The 21,824-nt window shown below is 34.5% G+C and overlaps 1 protein-coding gene across 1 annotated transcript in view; it reads right to left on the bottom strand.

Annotated features, from left to right (window-relative positions):
- LOC113520431 (phosphatidylinositol-binding clathrin assembly protein LAP) overlaps positions 1 to 21,824 on the bottom strand; it is a 53,855-nt gene that overhangs the window by 30,248 nt on the left and 1,783 nt on the right. Inside the window, exons 2-3 of the mRNA XM_031914683.2 lie at positions 11,729 to 11,871; positions 5,167 to 5,242 (exon numbers count right to left, since the gene is read on the bottom strand). Of these exons, the coding sequence (XP_031770543.2) occupies positions 5,167 to 5,242; positions 11,729 to 11,871 (219 nt within the window). The remainder of the gene's footprint in view (positions 1 to 5,166; positions 5,243 to 11,728; positions 11,872 to 21,824) is intronic.

Raw genomic sequence — 21,824 nt, 5'->3', positions numbered from 1 at the left:
ATTAATGCAATAGAAATTTTATCAAAATCTGTTCATTAATTTAATTTTTAAATCAAAATAATTAGGTAGTTTTGCCACTTTTATTTTTTATTTTATAACACAGGGGGCAAACTAGCATGCTGCTCACTTCATAGCAAGTGACTACCGCCGCCCGTGATCACCCGCAACACCAGAGGCATTGCAGGTGTGCTGCTGGCCTTTTAAACACTCCACTGCGTTCAAATTTTAAAATGGAATATTGTAAATATTTGTTTTCCTATCGGTTATCAATTGTTACGTCATAAGCAACATAATTTTAAGGTATTTTATTTATATACTTTTGTACCTTCACTTATAATATAGATATTAGGTTATAACAAAAATGTAAACAGGCGGACTTATCTTTTAAAGGAACTTCTTCCAGTCAACCTTGAGCACCCGAAAGGAGAAAGTATTTATAAGGTTTGTATATAAAGCATAACATATATGGTGCAAATATAATACTTTAAATAAAAAAAAATACATGTTTATTTTATATTATTTATATATAAACTATAACGCTCCTATATTTTTTTATACAACTTAGAATGGCAAACAAGCTGACGGCCCACTTGATGGAAAGTGGTAATCGTCGTCTATAGACATGAGCAGTACCATGGACATAACAGAATATACTGTTTCGCCCATGATATATATATTTAATCCAGATATATCTAATACGTCGTCTAAAAGACTTTAATCACGCTTTCACAATATAAGCAAATATCGATTGAAGACGAGAAACACAGGTGCAAAACTGCTAAGTCAGAAAAATTTATTCTAACGAATGTGTTCGTGGAATCTTTATTAATAAAGCAAATTTCGCCGTGTGTGTTCTGGCATAGAATAGACCACGCCTTCTTTTCTCATGGGTGTCGTAAGAGGTGACTAAGGGAACTTATGGTCGTGGGATGGACAGCAGCGTCCCTCTTAAAACATCTCTAAAAATCTAACTGCGATTGCCAACTCCAAGTTTTTTTTTTTTTAAATGGATGATAATAGAATGGTAACCCCACCCGCGCTATCGGTATACACCGACAGGGCACCAGTAAAGAATGATAGGTGAGGATGAAGCAGGTCAATTAGCCCATCGTAACGAATTCAACAAGAATTGTTCACGATGGTTTCCAGGGGGACCACATGGGGGTCGACCTAATAAGGTATACTGCTAGCAATGGGGCTGTCAAACTCCATTGCTAACAATCCTTTTCCCCCTTCCGAAGAGGAGTTGACTTATGTTTATGTTTAAGCGAGCTTATGTTCAGCAGCGGACAGTTAATGAAATAATAAAGGAAATTTGTTTCCTCCTGGCGCCATAACGGCTCGATCAATCCTCATGAACTTTGGCTTTCACGTAGTGTTTGGGATGGAGAAGTCTTTTTTTATTAAACTAGTGTTGAATCATTTACGTATTCACTATGTTTCAAATCAAAATTCACGATCCTGATATAGCAAATAAGGTGTAAACAGGTCAGGGCAAGCTTGTGATGAATAATTGCATACAGTATGCATAGGTAATATGGTTTTCCTATGCGTTGTTTACTTAGCGCCGGCGCCAGTAACTTGAACGTTCTTAAAACAAACCGCTGTGTAAACAACTTAGCTTGAGTATATTTTATTCTACGGCTTGCGTGGGCTTTAGATTTATCTTCTAGATAACTTGGAAAGCTATTACTATGCGAAGTATAATCGAAATGTGTCTAGTAGCTTCCAAATCATAAAAATGTTAACAGGAAAACAAAGTTTTTAGAGTAAGCAACGCGTGTACATTGTCTACCATCCACATACCGCTTACCATCAGGCAGGTCATAAGCTTTAGTAGTATAGAAAAAGTCTATAACTTTTTTATCACCTACATTCGGGATGTATAATCTATATCAAATACTTAAACGTAATTGTAGGGAGGAAGGGATTGTTAGTCATGCCGACTACTAGTCCTATTGCTAGCAATATACCATGTCAGCTCGATCTCCACGTGGTCCCATTGGAAATCATCTTGCTGAATTCTAGGTATCATTACGATGGGCTAACTGACCTGCCTTTTCATTCTGACTAATACACCGTCACTGGTGGCCTGCCAGTGTAAACCGTTAAGCGCAGGTGGGGTTACCATTCTAATTAATTTACAAGCTGAATTATAATTAATTTACGAACTGCTTCAGTAACTTACAATATGCCAATAATATTTTCATAGGAAATTTTGTCATAATAAATTTTACATGCTCGGCGAAATTTAAGCATTTCGAGTGTTATGTTCGCCACTACAGGAACATGGGGGGAAGCGGTTGTTAATAATGCGGACTACTAGTCCCATTGCTAGCGTTACACCCTATCAGGCCGACCTCCCCGTGGTCCCCTTGGAAACCGTCGTGCTGAATTCCAGGTGTATTCATCACGATAGACAAACTGACCTAACTGACTATCCTTTCATTCTCATTTATCATCCCTCACTGGTGCACCGCCAGCGTATACCGTTAGCGCAGGCGGGGTTGCTATTCCATTATCATGTTTAAAAAAAAAAAAAAAAAAACTACGGCGACAGTCAACTAATGCCTATAACTACACTTGGTAAATGCTATTTGATAATTTTACTTATCGAATATTGTTTAGTTAATCGAGAACATCGATTCAAAATTGCATATAATATAGTAAATAATAATTATTTAATTATAATTATTACTATTAATTATCTCATAGACCGTTTACAAGCAATATTTTCAATACTTTTCACCGTATAATTTACATTTCTGTTTTCCCAAAATTTGACTGAAGAGAATACTGTATAGCAATTAAGTCTGTTTTTATATACAAAACAATATTTGTATGAATGAATGAATAAGTATAATTTATTTGCATTATACAATATAACAATTGTATAAGGACAGTAAGGCAATTTGTAATATGGCCAAGAAAGAATAAATATGTCCTACGTAAATATAAGATTTAAAATTCCTACTTTGAAATTAAAATCACAATCCATTCACAAACATTAGAATACATATATAATATGAAACGGCGACAAAAAAATCTCAGGACGAGGTCACGACGAGTCGACGACCCGGAGGTCAATGGTCAATAACGTATACGACATACGAACGACCGGAGCGTATTATGATTTCGCACTGGAATAGGCGCCAAGTCGCCAAGTATATTTGGCAATAACACTTGCAGGATGACGTGCGTATTCCCGTCTCGAAGAAAGTAGGTCTGTTGCGTAACATACCCCAAAAACTTAACTACCCCCAATTCCACTGAAATACATGTCGCATGTGTATTTTTTCCGCTATAAACAGCGGTTTCTATTGTGTTTATTTCTATTGGCATGCGGTCCTGAAGGAGATCTATGGCAGCTGTTGCGTAACATGCTTAAGCTAAAGAATACCCTCATTTCCACTAAAATACATATCGTTCAAGTAATTTTTCGCTAAAAAAACAACGACTTTGACGGGTATGAAGTCCAGAAGAAAGTAGGTTTGTGGTACAAATAGCCGTTGTATAATACACTCCAAAAACTACCCTCATTTTAACAAAAATTCATATCACACAAGTATATAAAAAAAAAAAATTTCGATAAATATAGAAATTTGAAGACGTAGGTTTATGACACCTGTTGTAATAAATAAATGGAGGTAAAACCTATAAGGTTTTACCTCCATTTTTATTAAAATACATATCGCTAAAATATATTTTTCGCCAAAAGACAACAATTTCGTTGGACATACGAGTCTTGAAGGAAATACGTTTATGACCACTGTTACATTACATAACAGACTCCAAAAGCTTTAACCACATTTTCACTAAAATACATGTCGCACATGTATAAAAAAAACAATGATCATGTGGTACAAAATGGGCTTGGACTCCTAGAGGCAAGAGAAGCGGTATAGACACTCCGTCTTTGACCTAGTGTTCCAATATAGTGCGAGATCTTAAGAAAGCCCAACTGGCAAAAATGACAAGATAGAATACCTTAGCGTAAAAATGTAAGGAGACCTGACCATAGATAATTGGATATGGAGAGGGGGGGGGGGGGGGGGGGGGTGAGCGAAAAAGAATAAGAGAAAAAGAAGCGATTTCTATCGTAACAAAACACACTAAGGAACGTCAAGATATATCTTAAAACCGTTCAGAAGTATGGCAATGCCGCAAATATCTGTTAATCGTCAAAAATAATTGAATATTTTTCAATGTTTCTTACTAATAATTTAAAAAGTGCCCAGAGGGAGGGAGACTTTGTACAAAAGTCGATTGCTTGGGTACCTCTGTGCCATTCTTGTTTCTACCGTGAAGCAGTTGTGTTTGCATGACTGTGTTTCGGTTTGAAGGGTGGGATATGGCGTGAATTTACAGGGTACAGAGGAATAACATCTGAGTTCTCAGGAATGGAAACGCTAGGAGGGTATCATGGGCGAAACAGTATACTGCTCATGTCTATAGGCGACGGTTACCACTTTCCATCAGGTGGACCGTAAAAAAAAAAGAAAAAAAAGGATAGTGAACTGGAATGTTTATCATGTAATAATATTCTTATTACGCTGCCACTGGCGTTATTGGCAATATTGTATTTGAAAAATTCCGAAGCAAAATATGAAGTTGGTGCAAAATTTTAATTGGAGTTTTATATGAAATGTATTCGTGCTTTGTATTTTTAATAGGCTAGTAGAGCACTTTTTGAATAATCCGTTAGAAACATTAAAAATAGGCTTTGAAAATTGACAGATAACTGTGACGTTGCCACATTTGGATATGCAACAGTTAAATACGCACTTAAGCACATTATACCGATAATAACACAATCGTAATGTAATCGTATATATTACTGAATCAGATTTAGCAAAGGATTTTGCTCAAAGCAAAGAAGAACCTGACATTAGTCGTTACATAACTAAAAAAGAAACGTAGATAAATAGAAATATAATTTTTAAAGCTTATGTTAATTTTTTATATTGAATAAATGTAAAAATAGGAGGTTAACGAGCGTTTGCAAATTATCAAAGTCGATTCAGAATTGGTGAAGACATCAAATTAAAAAAAAAAAGGACGAATAGTGTAAGAACTAATATAATATAGTTATTTCATTTGCACAGTATCAGATTGAAATCGTTAGAATGTAATTATAAACTTAAATATTTATGTTAAGTTACATACCTTGAACTCCACTTTTGTCTAAGAAATTACTTAGTTGAAATGTAGAATTACTCGAGGCGAGGTATTGTGTAAATCTCTGAAAACAAAGAGACACACAGCATCAGTAATACATATTAACATCAGTACATATATAAAAATTACATTCATAATATATTTAACAAGGTTTAATCAGCTATAGTATGAAATTATCATTTTACTTTTTTTATTAAGCGTTAAGAGCGTTAATGGCCAAAACGTATTAATTTTGTAAATCAATTTTCAATAACAAATTTCATTTTTTTATAAAAAATTACTACCATGATAAATGCATAACAAGTTTTATTAAAATAATTTTAACAGAATTTGTGTTCTCTTGTTTCATATTTGTATTGCACAATAAAGCTTATAGAAATTAAACAAGATGTGTCCAAAGCATGTTAGTATAAAAAATAGCCAAATATATTAACAAACTTTTACATTTAATATTAGTTATATAACTGTGTTTTACATTTTTTTTTTTTGATTTATAACAAAAACCACCTTCCGTTATTACAAAACCAGTTAATTTGATTTCAAAACTAAGCTACTGAAAAGATTCCGATACTGTGGCACCAATTTGTAAGTATATCCGTTGGGATAAAAAAAAAAAAGAATTTTCCAAGTCGATTTATAACTGACGGAATTATTAGGTAACAAACATAAAAAATATACAATAGAATTGAACACCTTTTTTCTGAAGTCTGTTAAAAATATTACTGGTAAATAATTGTATTTACCTCTTTCAACGTTTCGACTAGGTAACGCACAAAACGTGGCCACGAGCAAACTGTTCCATAATTGTTTTCATGAACACCATGGTAATAGGTACTAAATGAGAATATTTAGTAACAAGTATAATTTTGAATCAAATTACATCACATCTAGTCATCCTAGCTAAAGTAAGATTTACATCAAACGGCGTAAATAAGTGCGCGTCAAAGCGCATTTTACTATGTAGAAAGAAAACTTAATAGAAATTTTATTAAAATATGAAAATCATATTGGTGCAATAAATGGTAAAATAAAATATTCGAATAATTATGGAGTGATATTTTAATAATATTTCTATACAAATAAATACAATAATAAATGTTTGAAATTAAATCGTTTTCGTGATATTTATTATTTTCATGAAACTTGGAACCCACTCGGCTTTGCGGATATTTCACTTGACACAACGGAGAGCGCGAGCATTCCGTAGAGATTAATTTTCTTGTTCGAACGAGGGCACTCACGTGGCGTATCAGGTGCATTTGCTCCGGCGCGCACCGTTTGATGTAAATTATACTTATATTTTAGAGAATTCAAATAGGTGGGGCACAGTTTTTTGTTGTATAGTAAGAATATTGAAATGAGTTTGTTTGTTTTAAGCAGTTCTATCCAAAATTATTAACAAAGGCCACGTAGTATTAAGTTTGGCACCTGTTTATAAATATTTGCATGCTTCATGCGATGTAGGCATGCAAATATTTATATTTTATAAAAATTGCAATTTATGTAGACAGATGCGTTTTTCGAAAGTACTGTGTAATTTTGTGGTTGTTGTTTTATATTTTGAGTAAAAATTCTAATTCGAGAACCGTAACAGTCCTGAATTGTTAAAATAATTGTTCGAACTGGGCACTACACGAGTATGTTAAAAAATAACATTAACAAGACTTTATAAGTGTGTTTTAATTTTTACCAAAACCCAAATAGATGAAGTAATATTCCATTTCCATACAATTGAAATTGAATATTATAAATACGAGTATTTTTAAAAATATCTTAAAATGTTTTGAATATAAATGTAGAATATTTTTGCTACCAAGCGACTTAATACTGTGACCTATCCGTGTCTCTACGACATCCATAGTGAAAACATATTTTTTCTACCGACTTCAAAAAGAAGGAAGTTCTCAATTCGGTTGTAATTTTTTTGTTTGTTACCTCAGTGACAAACAAAAAAAATGTGCAAACTGATTTGGGAAATTCTTTTTTTATCTTGAGTTTGGATTGGCCCCATAGATATTTTATCAAAATCGGTTTAGTAGTTTAGGTTCGAAATCTAAATAACTGGTTTTACTACAATTGATTTTTTTTATGGATCACAATCTTTAGTTGTATTTATTGTTTTTTTTTTTAGTTATAACCTTATAAGTAAATTAACAATAATTTATAATTTTATTGTTAATTTACTTATAGATGACTAAAAAAAGTGTTTATCTATCTATCTAATACATTAAGTGAAGAAATTATAAAACTAGATCCAGTGGCTCTTGAGGAAATCACGATCAATACAAACTGAGGTTAGAGAACATCCCATCTATTGATGGTGGTTAAAAAACAATGGCCGGCGTGTTATTGAGCAACATTCTTTGTAAATTAAGAAGGACATCGATATCCACGTCGCTTTATTGATACAAGTGGTTACTCTGTCGCTGTACTATTATGACACGTATAGCTGCCCGCAGGGTTATCACCCAATCTGTTATTTTAGCGGGCGCGTACGACCTTGAGCTACCTAATTAATGGTATTTTTAGATACTGCGACACGCGATTTCAGGTGTTATTCCTATCGATATCCACAGTAAAGGTGATGGATTAGTAAACATATTTTATTTATGTCTACATATTGAATTACTGGTTCAAAATGACCGCAATAGGACACAGAAACTATATTTTTGTGTATCTATTTGGATCAAAATTTAATACAAAACAAGAAAGTGTTTGCTGAAATTTAAAGGTGTTTGTAATACTACCATAACAGACTCAAAGTTATGTCTACTATAAGATCTACAAGGGACTATGTTATTGGAAATTATAAATTGTGGACTATTTGTGAAATTATACCAATATTGGGTGACAGCCCTACTACATATGTATTCGTACAAACATCTCACACGGTCTCCGGTGAAATAATTGTGATAGTCCTACCATATTGTCCATTAATCTATAAATAATATATAAGTGAAATAACATTCTCAAAGAGTAACCACAAAATCTCTGAAAGTATTTTTGGTTTGATCTTTTTTTTTTGTGATTTAAATAAATTAATTTTTATTCAAAGCTGTCATTTGGCAGGCAGATTCGATATTCACTTTGAAAAATAGTGTTTTTAATTCAGTGGGAATGGAAAAAAAAGTGATTCTGGGCGGGCGAAAGAATTTCCTTCTAGAAGATTATATTGTACTAAGAGAAACTAACGTAGTGTAAGACAACCACCCACTAGATGGAGTGACGACCTGAAATGCATTGCATGCCAGTGAATGCAGGTGGCTCAGGACCGTTTTTTATGGCTGTCTATGGGAGAAGCTTATGTTCAGCAGTGGACGAATAATGGTTGAAATGATGATGAAGAGAAACTAGACGTCTGAAGACTACTGAAAATTCGTTATCTACTCGGAAATTGATCAGACTGTGAATTGAAATTGAATCGAATTATCGATCATCAACCACTACACTGCGTATGTCGATTATAATCGATAACAATACCTTTAAATCGAATATCATTGGAATTTTACGGAAGCGAATCACGATTTGCGCTCGTTAAACTATGCCTATGATTTAGAATATTGACCGTATATGTACGTTCAAGTGTGAAGTGACGTAATGGGATGGAACGATCGAAGAATTTAAAACATATTCAACATGTGCGCTCTGGTATAGAGATGTCTACAGATTACAGATATATATTAGATGCGTGATATACGGAGTAAGTATTTCGAGCTACATAACCAAGTATATATTTCTTCGCAAAAATACAATTTCAAACGTAAACATACATACTGGATAAGCTACGAGATATTACGTAGACTTATTTTCGTAGTTTCGTGTAATATAATAAATGTCAAATATCACATCTATGGCGTGGTACTCAAGCCAGGATATCCCATGTTCCTGTGATATGACCAATCATGCAATGAATCTGAAGACGCGACCCAGAACAATTGGGGGGGAAAGGCATTGTTAGTAATAGGGTCTAATAGGGGGAGAGATTGTTAGTAACCAATAGTCAGGTCGACCTTCACGTAGTCCCCCCTGGAAACCATCGCGGTTGATTCTTAACGAAGTCACGATGGGCTAACTGACCTGGAAGCCTACCATGAAATAAAATTCCGTAGTTTCGGACTCAATTTCGTGTTTTGGTTCACACCTAAATCGGACCAGTAAATGGAGCTTAACATTTCTGTCGTCATAAATCCTATCATAATAGTCCCAAGGAATATTTTTTTTTATATTTTTAATGTTTTTAAACAGTAAATATTATGTAATTTTAACTTTAAATTTGTGTTTTGTTCGGCTCCGAAATTTCGGAAAACATTTAAAGGTAGGCCCTCTGCTTTCATCCTCATACTTATCATCACTTAATGGTACTCTGCCAATCGTATACCGATAGCGCAAGCAGGGTATCCATTCCATTATAACCCACTAAAAAAAACACTCCATGTTTACCCATTAAAGAAAAAAGTGTGTAATGGATATTAATAAATGTGAATTATGTGTTACTTAGCGGAAGTTCTTTATTTAGCTTGTACTACGGACATTGTAATGCAAATAGAGAAACTACGTATATATTACGTCACACGGTGGATGGACACGCTCCGGTATTATATACGGAGCACACTTTTTTTTTATACAGCTTAGAATGGCAAACAAGCTGACGGCCCACCTGATGGAAAGTGGTAACCGTCGCCTATAGACATGAGCAGTACCATGGACATAACAGAGTATAATGTTTCGCCCATGACACCCCCCATGCGTTGCCATTCCTGAGGACTAAGGTGTTATTCCTCTGTACCCTGTTAATTCACTGCCATATCCTACCGTTTAAACTGAAACACAGTGATGTAAACACAACTGCTTCACGGTAGAAACACAAATGGAACAGAGGTTCCCAAGGAAACGAATTTTGTACAAAGTCTCCCTCTGGTGAACACTTATTGTAAATTTATATTCAGGTCACGACTCTTAAGGGTAGGCTGAGAGTAATGGGAATTTACACTTATAAATATGTCTTGCTTCACGTATTCTATAATGGGTGAAGCAAGTGGGTAAATTGACTAATATATATACTTCTTTTATGTACCTTGCTTTTTTTGTATATGTATTCTTTTATCTCTTTTTACTGTGTATGTCTATCTGTCTGTTGTTATTTGTGTGACGTAAGTAATGCAAATAAATTATATATATATATATATATATATATATATATATATATATATATATATATATATATATATATATATATATATAAGTAATTGCTATTTATTTGTATTTATATTATTGTATCACTTAATTAAAAAAAAAAAAACCTTTTAAGACCAGATACCTCTTTCAGAAATTTAGACATTACAAGATTTATCTTACTTCATACCAAGTACCTTGTGGGTAGACAGAATTAGGGTTGCCAACTATGCTGTTAAAAATAGTATTATACTATTTTTATTGTTGAACAAGAATAAAGTATACAAAATACTGTTTTCAGTATCAAAATGCTTAACATGATAAGATTTAGAGGCTCACACATATTTTTTTTTTTAATTTAGTTGACCACTGACTGAACAGTTTGTGATGTTCAGTGCAGATTAATTTAATAAAAAATAAGCTCCTCATTTATTTTTAGTTATAATTGTGGTGAGGCATTTGATGTTTTTTAATAAAGACTGTAAATCAATAAGTTGTGCGAGAAACTCTAAAACATATGTATTTAAAAAAATAAATATAATATTGTTAATTTTTTTCTAAAATACTGTTTAATATTCTTCTCAGACCTAAATATACCTTTACTTCTTGTAAAAAAAGTTGGCAATCCTAGACAGAATTGAGTATAAGAAGCTACCTTACAAACATTTCTCGCTTTATCAACTTCCAGAATAGCCCATGGTCTATCTAAACATTATGGGGTTTTTTTTTAATTGATGATAGTGGAATGGTAACCCCGCCTGCGCTATCGGTATACACTGTCGTAACATTATGGGGTTGGTTTAGAGTTATCAATCATTTAAAATAACGATCGATTATAGTTAGACTATAACATAATTATATCGCCGTGTGGTCCCGGGATAGAATAGGCCACTCCTTCCTTTCCCGTGGGTGTCGTAAGAGCCGACTAATGGAGGGCGAGGGACGGGCAGCAGCGTCCCTCTTAATACATCTCAAAACATAAAAGCTTATCTGGGGAGAAAGGGATTGTTAGTAATAGGGTCTAACTGACCCATTGCTACCAATAATAATCAGGTCGACCTCTATGCGGTTCCCCCTGGAAACCATCGCAGTTAATTCTAGTAGAATTCGTCACAATGGACTAACTGCCCTGCTTTCATCGTCACCTATCATCCTTCACTGGTGCCCAGTCAGCGTATATCGATAGCGCAAGCGGGGATACCATTCCATAGTCATTCATTAAAAAAAAAAGGCTAACTGTGGTTGCCAACCCGCTTGCCAAGCGTGGCAACTACTGGCAAAACTTCCCTTATGGGAAAGGCTTATATTCAGCAATGGACAGTTAAAGGCTGAAATAATATAAAAAAAATACCATAGATACCATAGACATGCCACTCACCTCATTGCCGTACGCTAGTAGATGGTGTACTGTGATGAGTGCTTTATATACTACCACCCAATTCGTGTTCTGCGTGCGCTCGACGAGCAAGTTCGCGAGCTGCGGTATTGACACGTTCGGCTCGTTTGTGCAGTGTACTAAATCTGAAAAAGAGGATAAGAACGATTATAACAAATTACAGATAAACTTAACAAACGACAGAGAAAGACTTAAATATAATAATAATAATAAACTCTTTACTGCGCACAGTAGAGATGTATACAAAGAGTATTTATACAGAATATGCATATATAAAAGGCGGCCTTATCGCTAAAAGCAATCTCTTACAGACAACTTGACAAAAAATGCTGTATCATCATCATCGTTATCACCATAAAATCATTATTTAATCTGTTAAAATAGCTACTGTTAAACATAGGCCTCCACCAGAATGCAAAAGGAACAATTCTAAGTCACCTGTATGGGTACGTCAGACTCATTATTTCTGGCATCATTTAACTTGCTTACATGTTCCGATTTCAATCGGGAAATATAATAACAATGAAGTTACCGAGTAAATAAGATTTTCATGTCACAAGGAAGGCCGACGCGCGATCGATGCCTCTGATGTTGCAAACTTTCATGGTGATTACATTCCATCAGAAGGAGCGTATTTTTAAGCAACTTGGAATACAAACAGGTAAAGGATTTATGCAATTTGATGGAAAATCAAATTCTCCGCAGCCTCTCATTATGCGAAAGCTTTAAATTACTCAACGAGCCATGGAAAGGGCTTTTTTTATGATTGAAAATGGTATGATAACCCCGCCTGCGCTAACGGGATACGCTGGCGGAGCACCAGTGAAGGGTGATAGATGAGAACGAAAACAGGCCAGTTAGCCCATCATGATGAATTCATCAGGAATTAACCATGATAGTTTCCAGGGAGAACCGCGAGTAGGTCGTCCAGGTTGGATATATTGCTAACAATGGGATTCTCAGTCTCTATTACTAACAATCCATTTCCCCCCTAACCATGAAAAGGGCTATGCTTGGAGTTTCTTTGCATATCAGAATCCGAAGAACTGATAACCAATCCGAAAGGAAGAAAGGTTCTTGAGTGCCGTACGGGCAAATGCAATGCAAACGTTACCCCACTAGATGCGTAACGAAATCAAATATATTGCAGGGAGTCGGTGGATGCAAGGGGATTAAGATCGTTCCTTATGGCAGCCTATGAGAAGGCTTATGTTTACCAGTGGACAGATAACGTCTGATATGATGATTATGATCCTTTCACTACCATATTGACCGCCTACTTATTTCTCGGTTTGCCCAATGGTGAACTGGTAGAGAACATCTTTTGATGTTAAGTCCTCCACATGTACATAGTTTTAGTGTGCATTGAAGTTTAAATAAATAAATAAATATTTACTCATCAAACCGAAACATAACCACAAAAGATAAGCTGTTCCCTGGCAGAAGCATGATGCACATATATATATATATATATATTTTAAAAGATGATAATGGAATAGCAACCCTGCACTATCGGTATTCGATAATAGAGTAGAAGAGATACTATACTCATGGTTTATAAAAAAAAAATATTGATAATGGCCGGGAGATTACCGCGGCCCATGAAGGGATAGAAAAAACGAACAAGCCTGCGAGCAAGTCATTACCGTATATTAGTCTCGCTAACTTCGGTTTAAAAACAACTGCCTAAAGTACTGGTTGATACAATACAAGGCTATTATTATATTTAAACATCGAGTAAGGTCAGTGAATAGCATAGCTAAAATGTATTATTGTTCGCGTGAACTTGACCCCGTGAACTAGAAACAATCATATGGATTCTCTTCAGCACCGAGCAGTAGCTAAGTACCTAGGTTTTATTCAAAGGATTTATGTAAATAGAATGGTATCACCCATAACCAATAGTGAGGACAAGATGCCTTAAATATTGTTCCGCAAACTATAAAAAAAATATAATGGTAACATCACCACGTCTGCGCTATCGGTATACGCGGACGAGACACTTTTTTAATGGATGATAATGGAATAGTATATGAAGTATTCATAAAGAATTAATCAAGATGGTTTCCATGGCGAACCGCGTGGAGGTTGACTTGATGGGGTATATTGTTCGCAATAGGGCTGTTAGATTCCATCACCTTTCTCTCCTGGCGAGGCACTAATGAGATAAGTGATGATGAAAGGTCAATTAGTCCATCATGACGAATTCTACAAGAATTAACTAAAATTATTTCCAGGGGAACAGCGAGGTGGGTGATCTAATAGGATACATTGTTAAAAATGGGGCTGTTAGACTCCGTTACAAATAATCCCTTTCTCTATCCCAATTTACGCTATTGATTTACGCTGATGGAAAATCAGTGAGGGATGATAATCGAGAATGAAGGCAGGCCACAAACGGATTAACAGCATTGTTGGTCCTAACATTGGTGGAACCAACAAGGCTTGGAACAACAACAATTGGAATAAACTCCATAGCAATTTTGTCAATATAACAAACTCTTAAATTACCCATATCTTTAGAGCTAAACCAGAACTCACAGTAAAACGTATACTGTGTAGTGTGTACGAATGGAGCGTAGATTGTGTAATAGATTGCCAGACAAACATATCAATTACCTGGCTTTATGTTAGGTTACCCTGTAGGTACTCTGAAGCAGTGTCCGCTGCGTCATAACACAGGGAGTAACCTACTAAAACATAGCGGTCATATTGCGAACTGAGGGTTCGTGACAGAGGGGAGAAGCAAATAAATCTAAAATGTTACTCGCGATAAAGTATTTCCAAAATAATCTTTCAACTGCTAAAAACAGTATTAATGAAAATCTAGTAAATCTGTATTATAAAAGAGAAACGCAAGGTATAATTTTTTTTTAATATTTTAATGGAATAACAATCCCGCCTGCGCTACCGATATACACTGGCGGGGCACCAGTGAGTGAAGATAGACGAGGATGAAGCAGGTCAGTTAGCCCACCGTGAGGAATTCAATAAGAATTAGCCACGATGGTTTCTAGAGGGACCTCGCGGAAATCGATCTATATATATTGCTAGCAAAGAGGCTGTCAAATCCCATCAATAACGTCCAACCCAACGTATAACCATAAGGGAGAGTTTTACCAGTAGTTGCCATGCTTGTCGGGCGGGTTGGCAACTGCAATAAGGCCTTTGATGATGTTTTACGAAGGACACTGCTGCCCATCCTCCGACCATTAAGTTCCCATAGTCGCCTCTGACGACACCCACAGGAAAATAAGGGATGGCCCATTCTATGCCGGAATCACACGGTGAAGAATCTTTATAATTCTATAGGTATTGCATAAAATACGATGGCTAATCACTAAATAAAGTGATTACAGTATGTGAATAACTGATTATTTTACGATCATACAACGCAATCATTAAGAGTGAGATAAAGTAACAAATGGTATAGAATTGAAACGGGACAATAATAATACAAGCTTTCTTATAACAACATATACGCAATGTCTGAATTGAAATACGTTTATTTGCGATTGGTTTTCTATATTGACTCGTTCTTCGGCCCTTAATTAAATAAAAGAATCGGTTTGTTATCTTTCTGCACCTTAAAGGCTAAAACAATCGTCATGAAATTTAGCTACACATATAGTATTCGATATAGAGAATATAGCATATGATAGGCTTTTTGTCCCGATCAACCAATAATCGCAATTACGCGGACGAAGTCGCGGGGATAGCTGCTGTGTAATAAGGTTGAATTATTACTTACTACCAGCTGCAATAATTCAATCATCATCATTATCATCATCATCATCATCATGTTATACTGATTCTTGTGAATAAAGTTGAGGAGCTACAGTTAATTAACTATACTATTTAGATATGTTTGGAATAAAAGAATTGCATGTAGATTTATTTTTTAATCATCATCATATCAGCCTATAACTGTTCACTGCTGAACATCCCTCCTCCTTTGGGGGTTTTGCCAATAGTTGCCACGCTTGATAGGCAGATTGGCAACGGCAGTTAGGCTTAGAGATGGTTTAAGAGGGACGCTGCTGCCTATTCCTCGCCCTCCCTTTGTCGCCTCTTATGACACCCACGAGAAAGGAAGTGGTGGTCTATGCCGGGACCATACGGCCAAATATTTTGATAAAATTTATTACCGAATAATAATCTAATAGGGTCATTTAAAAATGTTTGTAAAATTGATAATTTCTGTACTTCGCCAAAATAAAAAATTTATGACAATAAAACTTACATATATACATACATACATATCTGTCACGCCTGTTTCCCATTAGGGTAGGCAGAAACAATGGAACGCCAAATGCTTCGATTCAAATAATAAAACTTAGTAGTTACATAATATTCGAATAGAATATATACGAGAACTACCATTAAATCATTTTAAAGTCAATTTAAAACGTTGGGTCCAGGAAAATATTTTTATTAGGGGATAAAAATATGTATTAAAAAATCTTAAAAATTTGACGTTATATGCTATCACTGCTGTTTGTCAGAGATCTTTTAAAGTATTCACAATGATTTACAACCGATCTTTAAAAAGAAGTAGGTTCTTAGTTTGTAACTTTTTTGTCTGTTAACTCATAACTCCGTTAGTTGTAAACCGATTTGGAAAATTCTTTTACATATAAATATATATTTTTTATAAATTAAATCTTTATTTTTTTTAGATTGGCCCCGTAGAAATGTTATCAAAAATCGATTCGGTCGTTTTATTTTTAGACCAAAATAACTGGTTTTGTAACAATTGAAGTCCTTTTCGTTTTGTGGGACACAACTTTTAATTATTAGAATTAATATAAGTACTTAGTAATGACTAGTGAAATGTCATAAGTTACTGATACTATGAACAATTTTATTTTCCTCACTATTTTACATTCGTTAAACACTGTATGGGGGTGAATAATTTACTACAAGAAAAAGAGGGATATCGAACGTGACTCAGTAACAGCGCAACCACCCCAGTCTAAACTTCGGGAAAACCCCAATGTGTAACAATCCAAGCATCAGTGCCAAAGTAAAATACACATAGTAATAAAAAAATAATTTGGTCGTGTGGTCCCGGCATAGAATAGGCCACCCCTTCCTATCCTGTGAATATCGTAAGTGGCGACTAAAAGAGGGCGAGGGATGGGCAGCAGCGTCCCTCTTAAAACATGTCTAAAGCCTAACTTGGGTTGCCAATCCGCTTATCAAAACTGGCAAAACCCCGCCAAGTGAAGAGAGGCGTATGTTCAGCAGTGGACAGCTATAGACTGATATGATGATGAATAAAAAATAAATCTACATACACTTCTTTTATACCACTTACCATCAGGTGGGCCGTATGCTTGTTTGCCACCTCAGTGGTATAAAAAAAATTTACATACACTTCTTTTATTCCACTTACCATCAGGTGGGCCGTATACTTGTTTGCCACCTCAGTGGTATAAAATAAATCTACATACACTTCTTTTATTCCAAACATATCGTAAATTAATTGTATTCCTCAGTTGTTTTCGCGTAAATCAGTATAGTAATATAAAACTATGTCCTATGGTATGATGTAAGGATATAATCTACCCGTGTACCAAAGTTCATTCAAATCCGTTCAGTAGTTTTTGGGTGAAAGAGTAACAAACATCCATCCATCGTTACAAACTTCGTATTTATTATATTAATATAATAAACGTACATTCGTTTAATGATAGTTTGTTGTAACGCTGCCTATTATGAAAGTAAACCAGAAACTTTGGAATCCAATAAAACATTAGGACAGTAGATATTTATTGATAAAATGGGACAATTTCGATCGTTCAAACGGTGGAAAGTTATCTAGTAAATATTATACCGTCTAAACTCATAAACAAAAATTAAAAACGTTACATTATTTTGCATGAAATTTTATATTTTAAGGATTTGTTAATGACATCTTAAGCTTGCAATTGCAACTTTATGACAACAGTTTAGGTTTGATAAATAAAACTGTAGGGACGTCAATTTGCCTATGTACTATTCTAACAGGATCATGATAGATTATAATCGTAAAGGTTAACAAAGTGTTATTCCAGAACAAATTATATTTTCATCATCATCATTTCAGCCATTGATTGTCTACTGCAAAACATAAGCTTTCCCCATAAAGGGAGTTTTACTAGTAGTTGCCACGCATGGCAGGCGGGTTTGCAACCGCAGTTACACTTTTAGAGATGTTTTAAGAGAGACACTGCTGCTTATCCCTTGACCATTAAATTCCCTTAGTCACCTCTTACGACACCCACGGGAAAGGAAGGAATGGTCTATTCTATGCCGGGACACACACAGCGAAATTTGCTTTATTAGTAAAGATTACACGAACACATTCGCTAGAATTAATTTTTCTGACTTAGCATTTTTGCACCTGTGTTATACCGTACTTGTTATGTACTGACAGCCTGGCAATGGATCTTAGTAATAATAATATGACAGTGAGTTTGTTACTTTATAGCGCCTAAAATAAATCCCGGTCGGTAAAAATGTCCCGGTCACGCGGACCAAGTCGCGGGTAAAATCTAGTATAATATATACTATAATAGATTTTTTGAGGTATATTATTATACCTTGAATACTGCGCCCAAATCTAATTTGGCAAATTTATTGCGATTCATTATTAATATTCGCAATGGTCTCCTTTAAGCAATTGTTATTGTAATTGATGTCAATTGATTGGGCAGCTTTTGGAAACTACGCCACATCTTCGTATCCAAAACACTTCGAAGTTTAAAGACAAAACTAGAAGACATCGCCTGTTATAACTTTACGAAATTGAAAGACTTAGTAAAGTTATAACAGGCTCGGAAATTTAATGCGTGTAGAACTTGAAATGAGGATTACCACAGATCCAAAGTAGTAGATCAGCAAGTGGCAATAGGATGATTATATGAGATAAACTTTGAAAGAAATTAAGATTCTTGAGTGTAGACTACTGTTACAAAACAATAACAAACGCTGTTAAACCTCTACTAGATAGAGCCACGACCTAAAATCTGTTGCAGAAATTCAGCAGATGCAGCTGTTTCAGGAGGGTTTAAAGCCTACCTTACACGAATCATAGTAGGATTCGTTTAGCATAATCCGCCGAGATCAATAGACCTCCCACGCTTGGGGCATAACATTAAGGGAGTAACATATTTAAATCAGCAAGTTATATATAAAATACAAATCCCATTATGATTCGTAAAAAGCCTATGACCAGTAGTGAACAATTGATGCCTGAAACGATGATGCACACATAGCTTGTTGTTGACATTAATATTTATGTTGCAGTTAATATTTTGTTCAGTTCAGGTAATCTTTTTTATATTTATTTTATATATTATCCTTTACATATAAGTCACATCAAAACTACTAAGCTATCTAGTCTTTTGTGAAGCTTCCTGCTCGATACATGTTTTTTTCTTTTTTAAATTGTTATTGTTATGTTTCTCTTTTCGTTATGTTTAGTATTGTTTTTATATTTATCATCTGCTCTCGTTTATGTCATGTGTCAGTTATCTGTGGAAACTTCACTGATTTATGTTATTGTTTAATTATTTATTTATATGTTCTAGGAATTGTATGTTTCCCTAATAAAGTGAAAATAAGATGCTTATTGAATTAATGAAAATAAATACAAAACAGGATTTTCTTCCGCGAACGCTCAGACTGTGGAATGAGCTTCCTGCCGAGGTTTTCCCTAGAAACTATAGTACGGCGTTCTTCAAAAAGGGGTATACTAAGATTTCTTGAGAGTCAGCAACGCGCACGTGAGACCCCTAGTGGTGCAGGCGTCCATAGGTTATTGTAACCGTTTACCATCAGACCGACTGCATGCTTGTTATATTAAAAAAAAAAACAATCGTGAAAAAATGTATATGGGACCAACACGGAAGTAACCCCTATCGAATGCAAAAAAAGGAAACAAAATTAACAAAGGTATAGAGTAGTAATATACAAATAGAAAAAAAGAGAACACCGAGGATTGTCCTTCGCCCGCACAATCGCCTTTATTATAAACAAAGAGAAATTATCATTAATATGTTATAGGAAATACGATCAGTGCAATGTGATAACACAGGAAATAGCCCTGTCCCGCTTATCATATTTCACTGCAATCAAAACAGTCTCTAAGCAGATACAGCACAATAAATAATACAAGTTGCGGTAGTTTTAGGAACCTATAGATCACAAATAATCTTTTTTTTTTATACAACTTAGAATGGCAAACAAGCTGACAGCCCACCTGATGGAAAGTGGTAACCGTCGCCTATAGACATGAGCAGTACCATGGACATAACAGAGTATACTATTTCGCCCATGATACCTCCCTATGCGTTGCCATTCCTGAGGACTCAGATGTTATTCCTCTGTACCCAGGAAATAGTCAATTAATCATATACGACTTCTTTAAAAGCTATTGTAAATAAGATTCTACTACTGGGTTTAGAATGTCGTTATCTACTGGGAAGAACCAGCATAAAACTTTACTGTTACTATTTTCAATATATTTATGTAAAAGACAATTTTACATCTGTATGGGTACTATGACTATAAGTACTACTGAGTTTTTTTTTTTTCAAACATGAGTGACCAGTCCCCATAAACAAGACCCATTCACAAGTATGACGGGTGAGCTTTTTTTATGCAACTTAGAATGGCAAACTAGCTGAAAGCTGTGGTAACCAGAGGGAGACTTTGTACAAAAGTCGATTGCTTGGGTACCTCTGTCCCATTTGTGTTTCTACCGTGAAGCAGTTGTGTTTGCATGGCTGTTTCGGTTTGAAGGGTTAGATATGGTGTGAATTTACAGGGTACAGAGAAATAACACCTTAGTCCTCAGGAATGGCAATGCATGGGGGGTATCATGGTGAAACAATATACTCTGTATATACTTTGTTATGTCCATGGTACTGCTCATGTCTATAGGCGACGGTTACCATTTTCCATCAGGTGGGCCGTGAGCTTGTTTGCCATTCTAAGTTGTATAAAAAAATGTACATTATATGTTAAATTATTCAGAACAATAATAAAAAGTAATAATAAAAATAATGAGCTCAGGATCTCTTAAAAAATCTCTGTACCATAGAGAATACCATATAAGGCAAGGCAAAAGGTGGTACATCAAATTTAAAATGACCTAAATTATTAACATTGTATAGTTCATTGATTGAAATTGAAAGATATTGTGTCAATCAGTACACTGATAAAAGTGGGTGGATATTAATGATACATTGTTATCATTTAGAAACCTTGTTTTGATTTTGACCTGACGGAATTATTTCATTAAGGTGTTATATTAAACCAAATAAAAAAAAAACATATTTGATTATATTTGTATGTGTATTGCATATGTGTACATTCGTGTGTGTACATGTTATTTGAGGTATGAGATATTGTTATCTATTGTGAACCAATTGTAATGATTTTATAATTACTTTTAAATGCACTTTTAATTTAATAATATTAATATCAAGTAGTAATTAAGTAATAATATATCATCTGTGGGTAATTTTTTTTTATTGTGGAACAAACTCTTACTTTTTTTGCAAGAATGGGGCCTAATGATGGTCTATTAATACTTAATGTACTTTGGGTCATTTTTGACCCTATCTAATAGCCATTTCTTTAACAGTGTAAGCTGGGCTATTCTATTTATATCCTTTAAAATCATGTATTCATATTCATAATATTACAAACTATCTTATTTATATTAGTAGAATAACATTGCTGGCCCATTATAAACAGTATTCCATAGACAATTTTGTTTTAAACAAATGTTTGTTCAAATGTTTCATGAATATGAGTCACTTGTCATACAAACATCTGGAGTTGGGCTGCGAAATATATATTAGTCATACATATCATAACATAACTATTGATATAAAAAAATGTTTACTTTATTAATATTTTTTTATTAAATAGGTTTATAATATTAACTAAAAACAAAGCTACACCAGTCCGACATAAGAAAAACTGCAACCGCAACTGCAACCTGAACTAATAACATTTCAAAATAAAAGGGTAAATGCCATAATCAGATGAATAAATAATATATTACTATATATAACAATTT

The sequence above is a fragment of the Galleria mellonella genome, unplaced genomic scaffold (genome assembly GCF_026898425.1).
Source record: "Galleria mellonella isolate WM207_F2 unplaced genomic scaffold, CSIRO_AGI_GalMel_v1 utg40, whole genome shotgun sequence".
Lineage (NCBI taxonomy): Eukaryota > Metazoa > Arthropoda > Insecta > Lepidoptera > Pyralidae > Galleria > Galleria mellonella.
The sequence above is the reverse complement of the archived record's forward strand: the minus strand, read 5'-3'. Positions and strand labels throughout refer to the sequence as shown.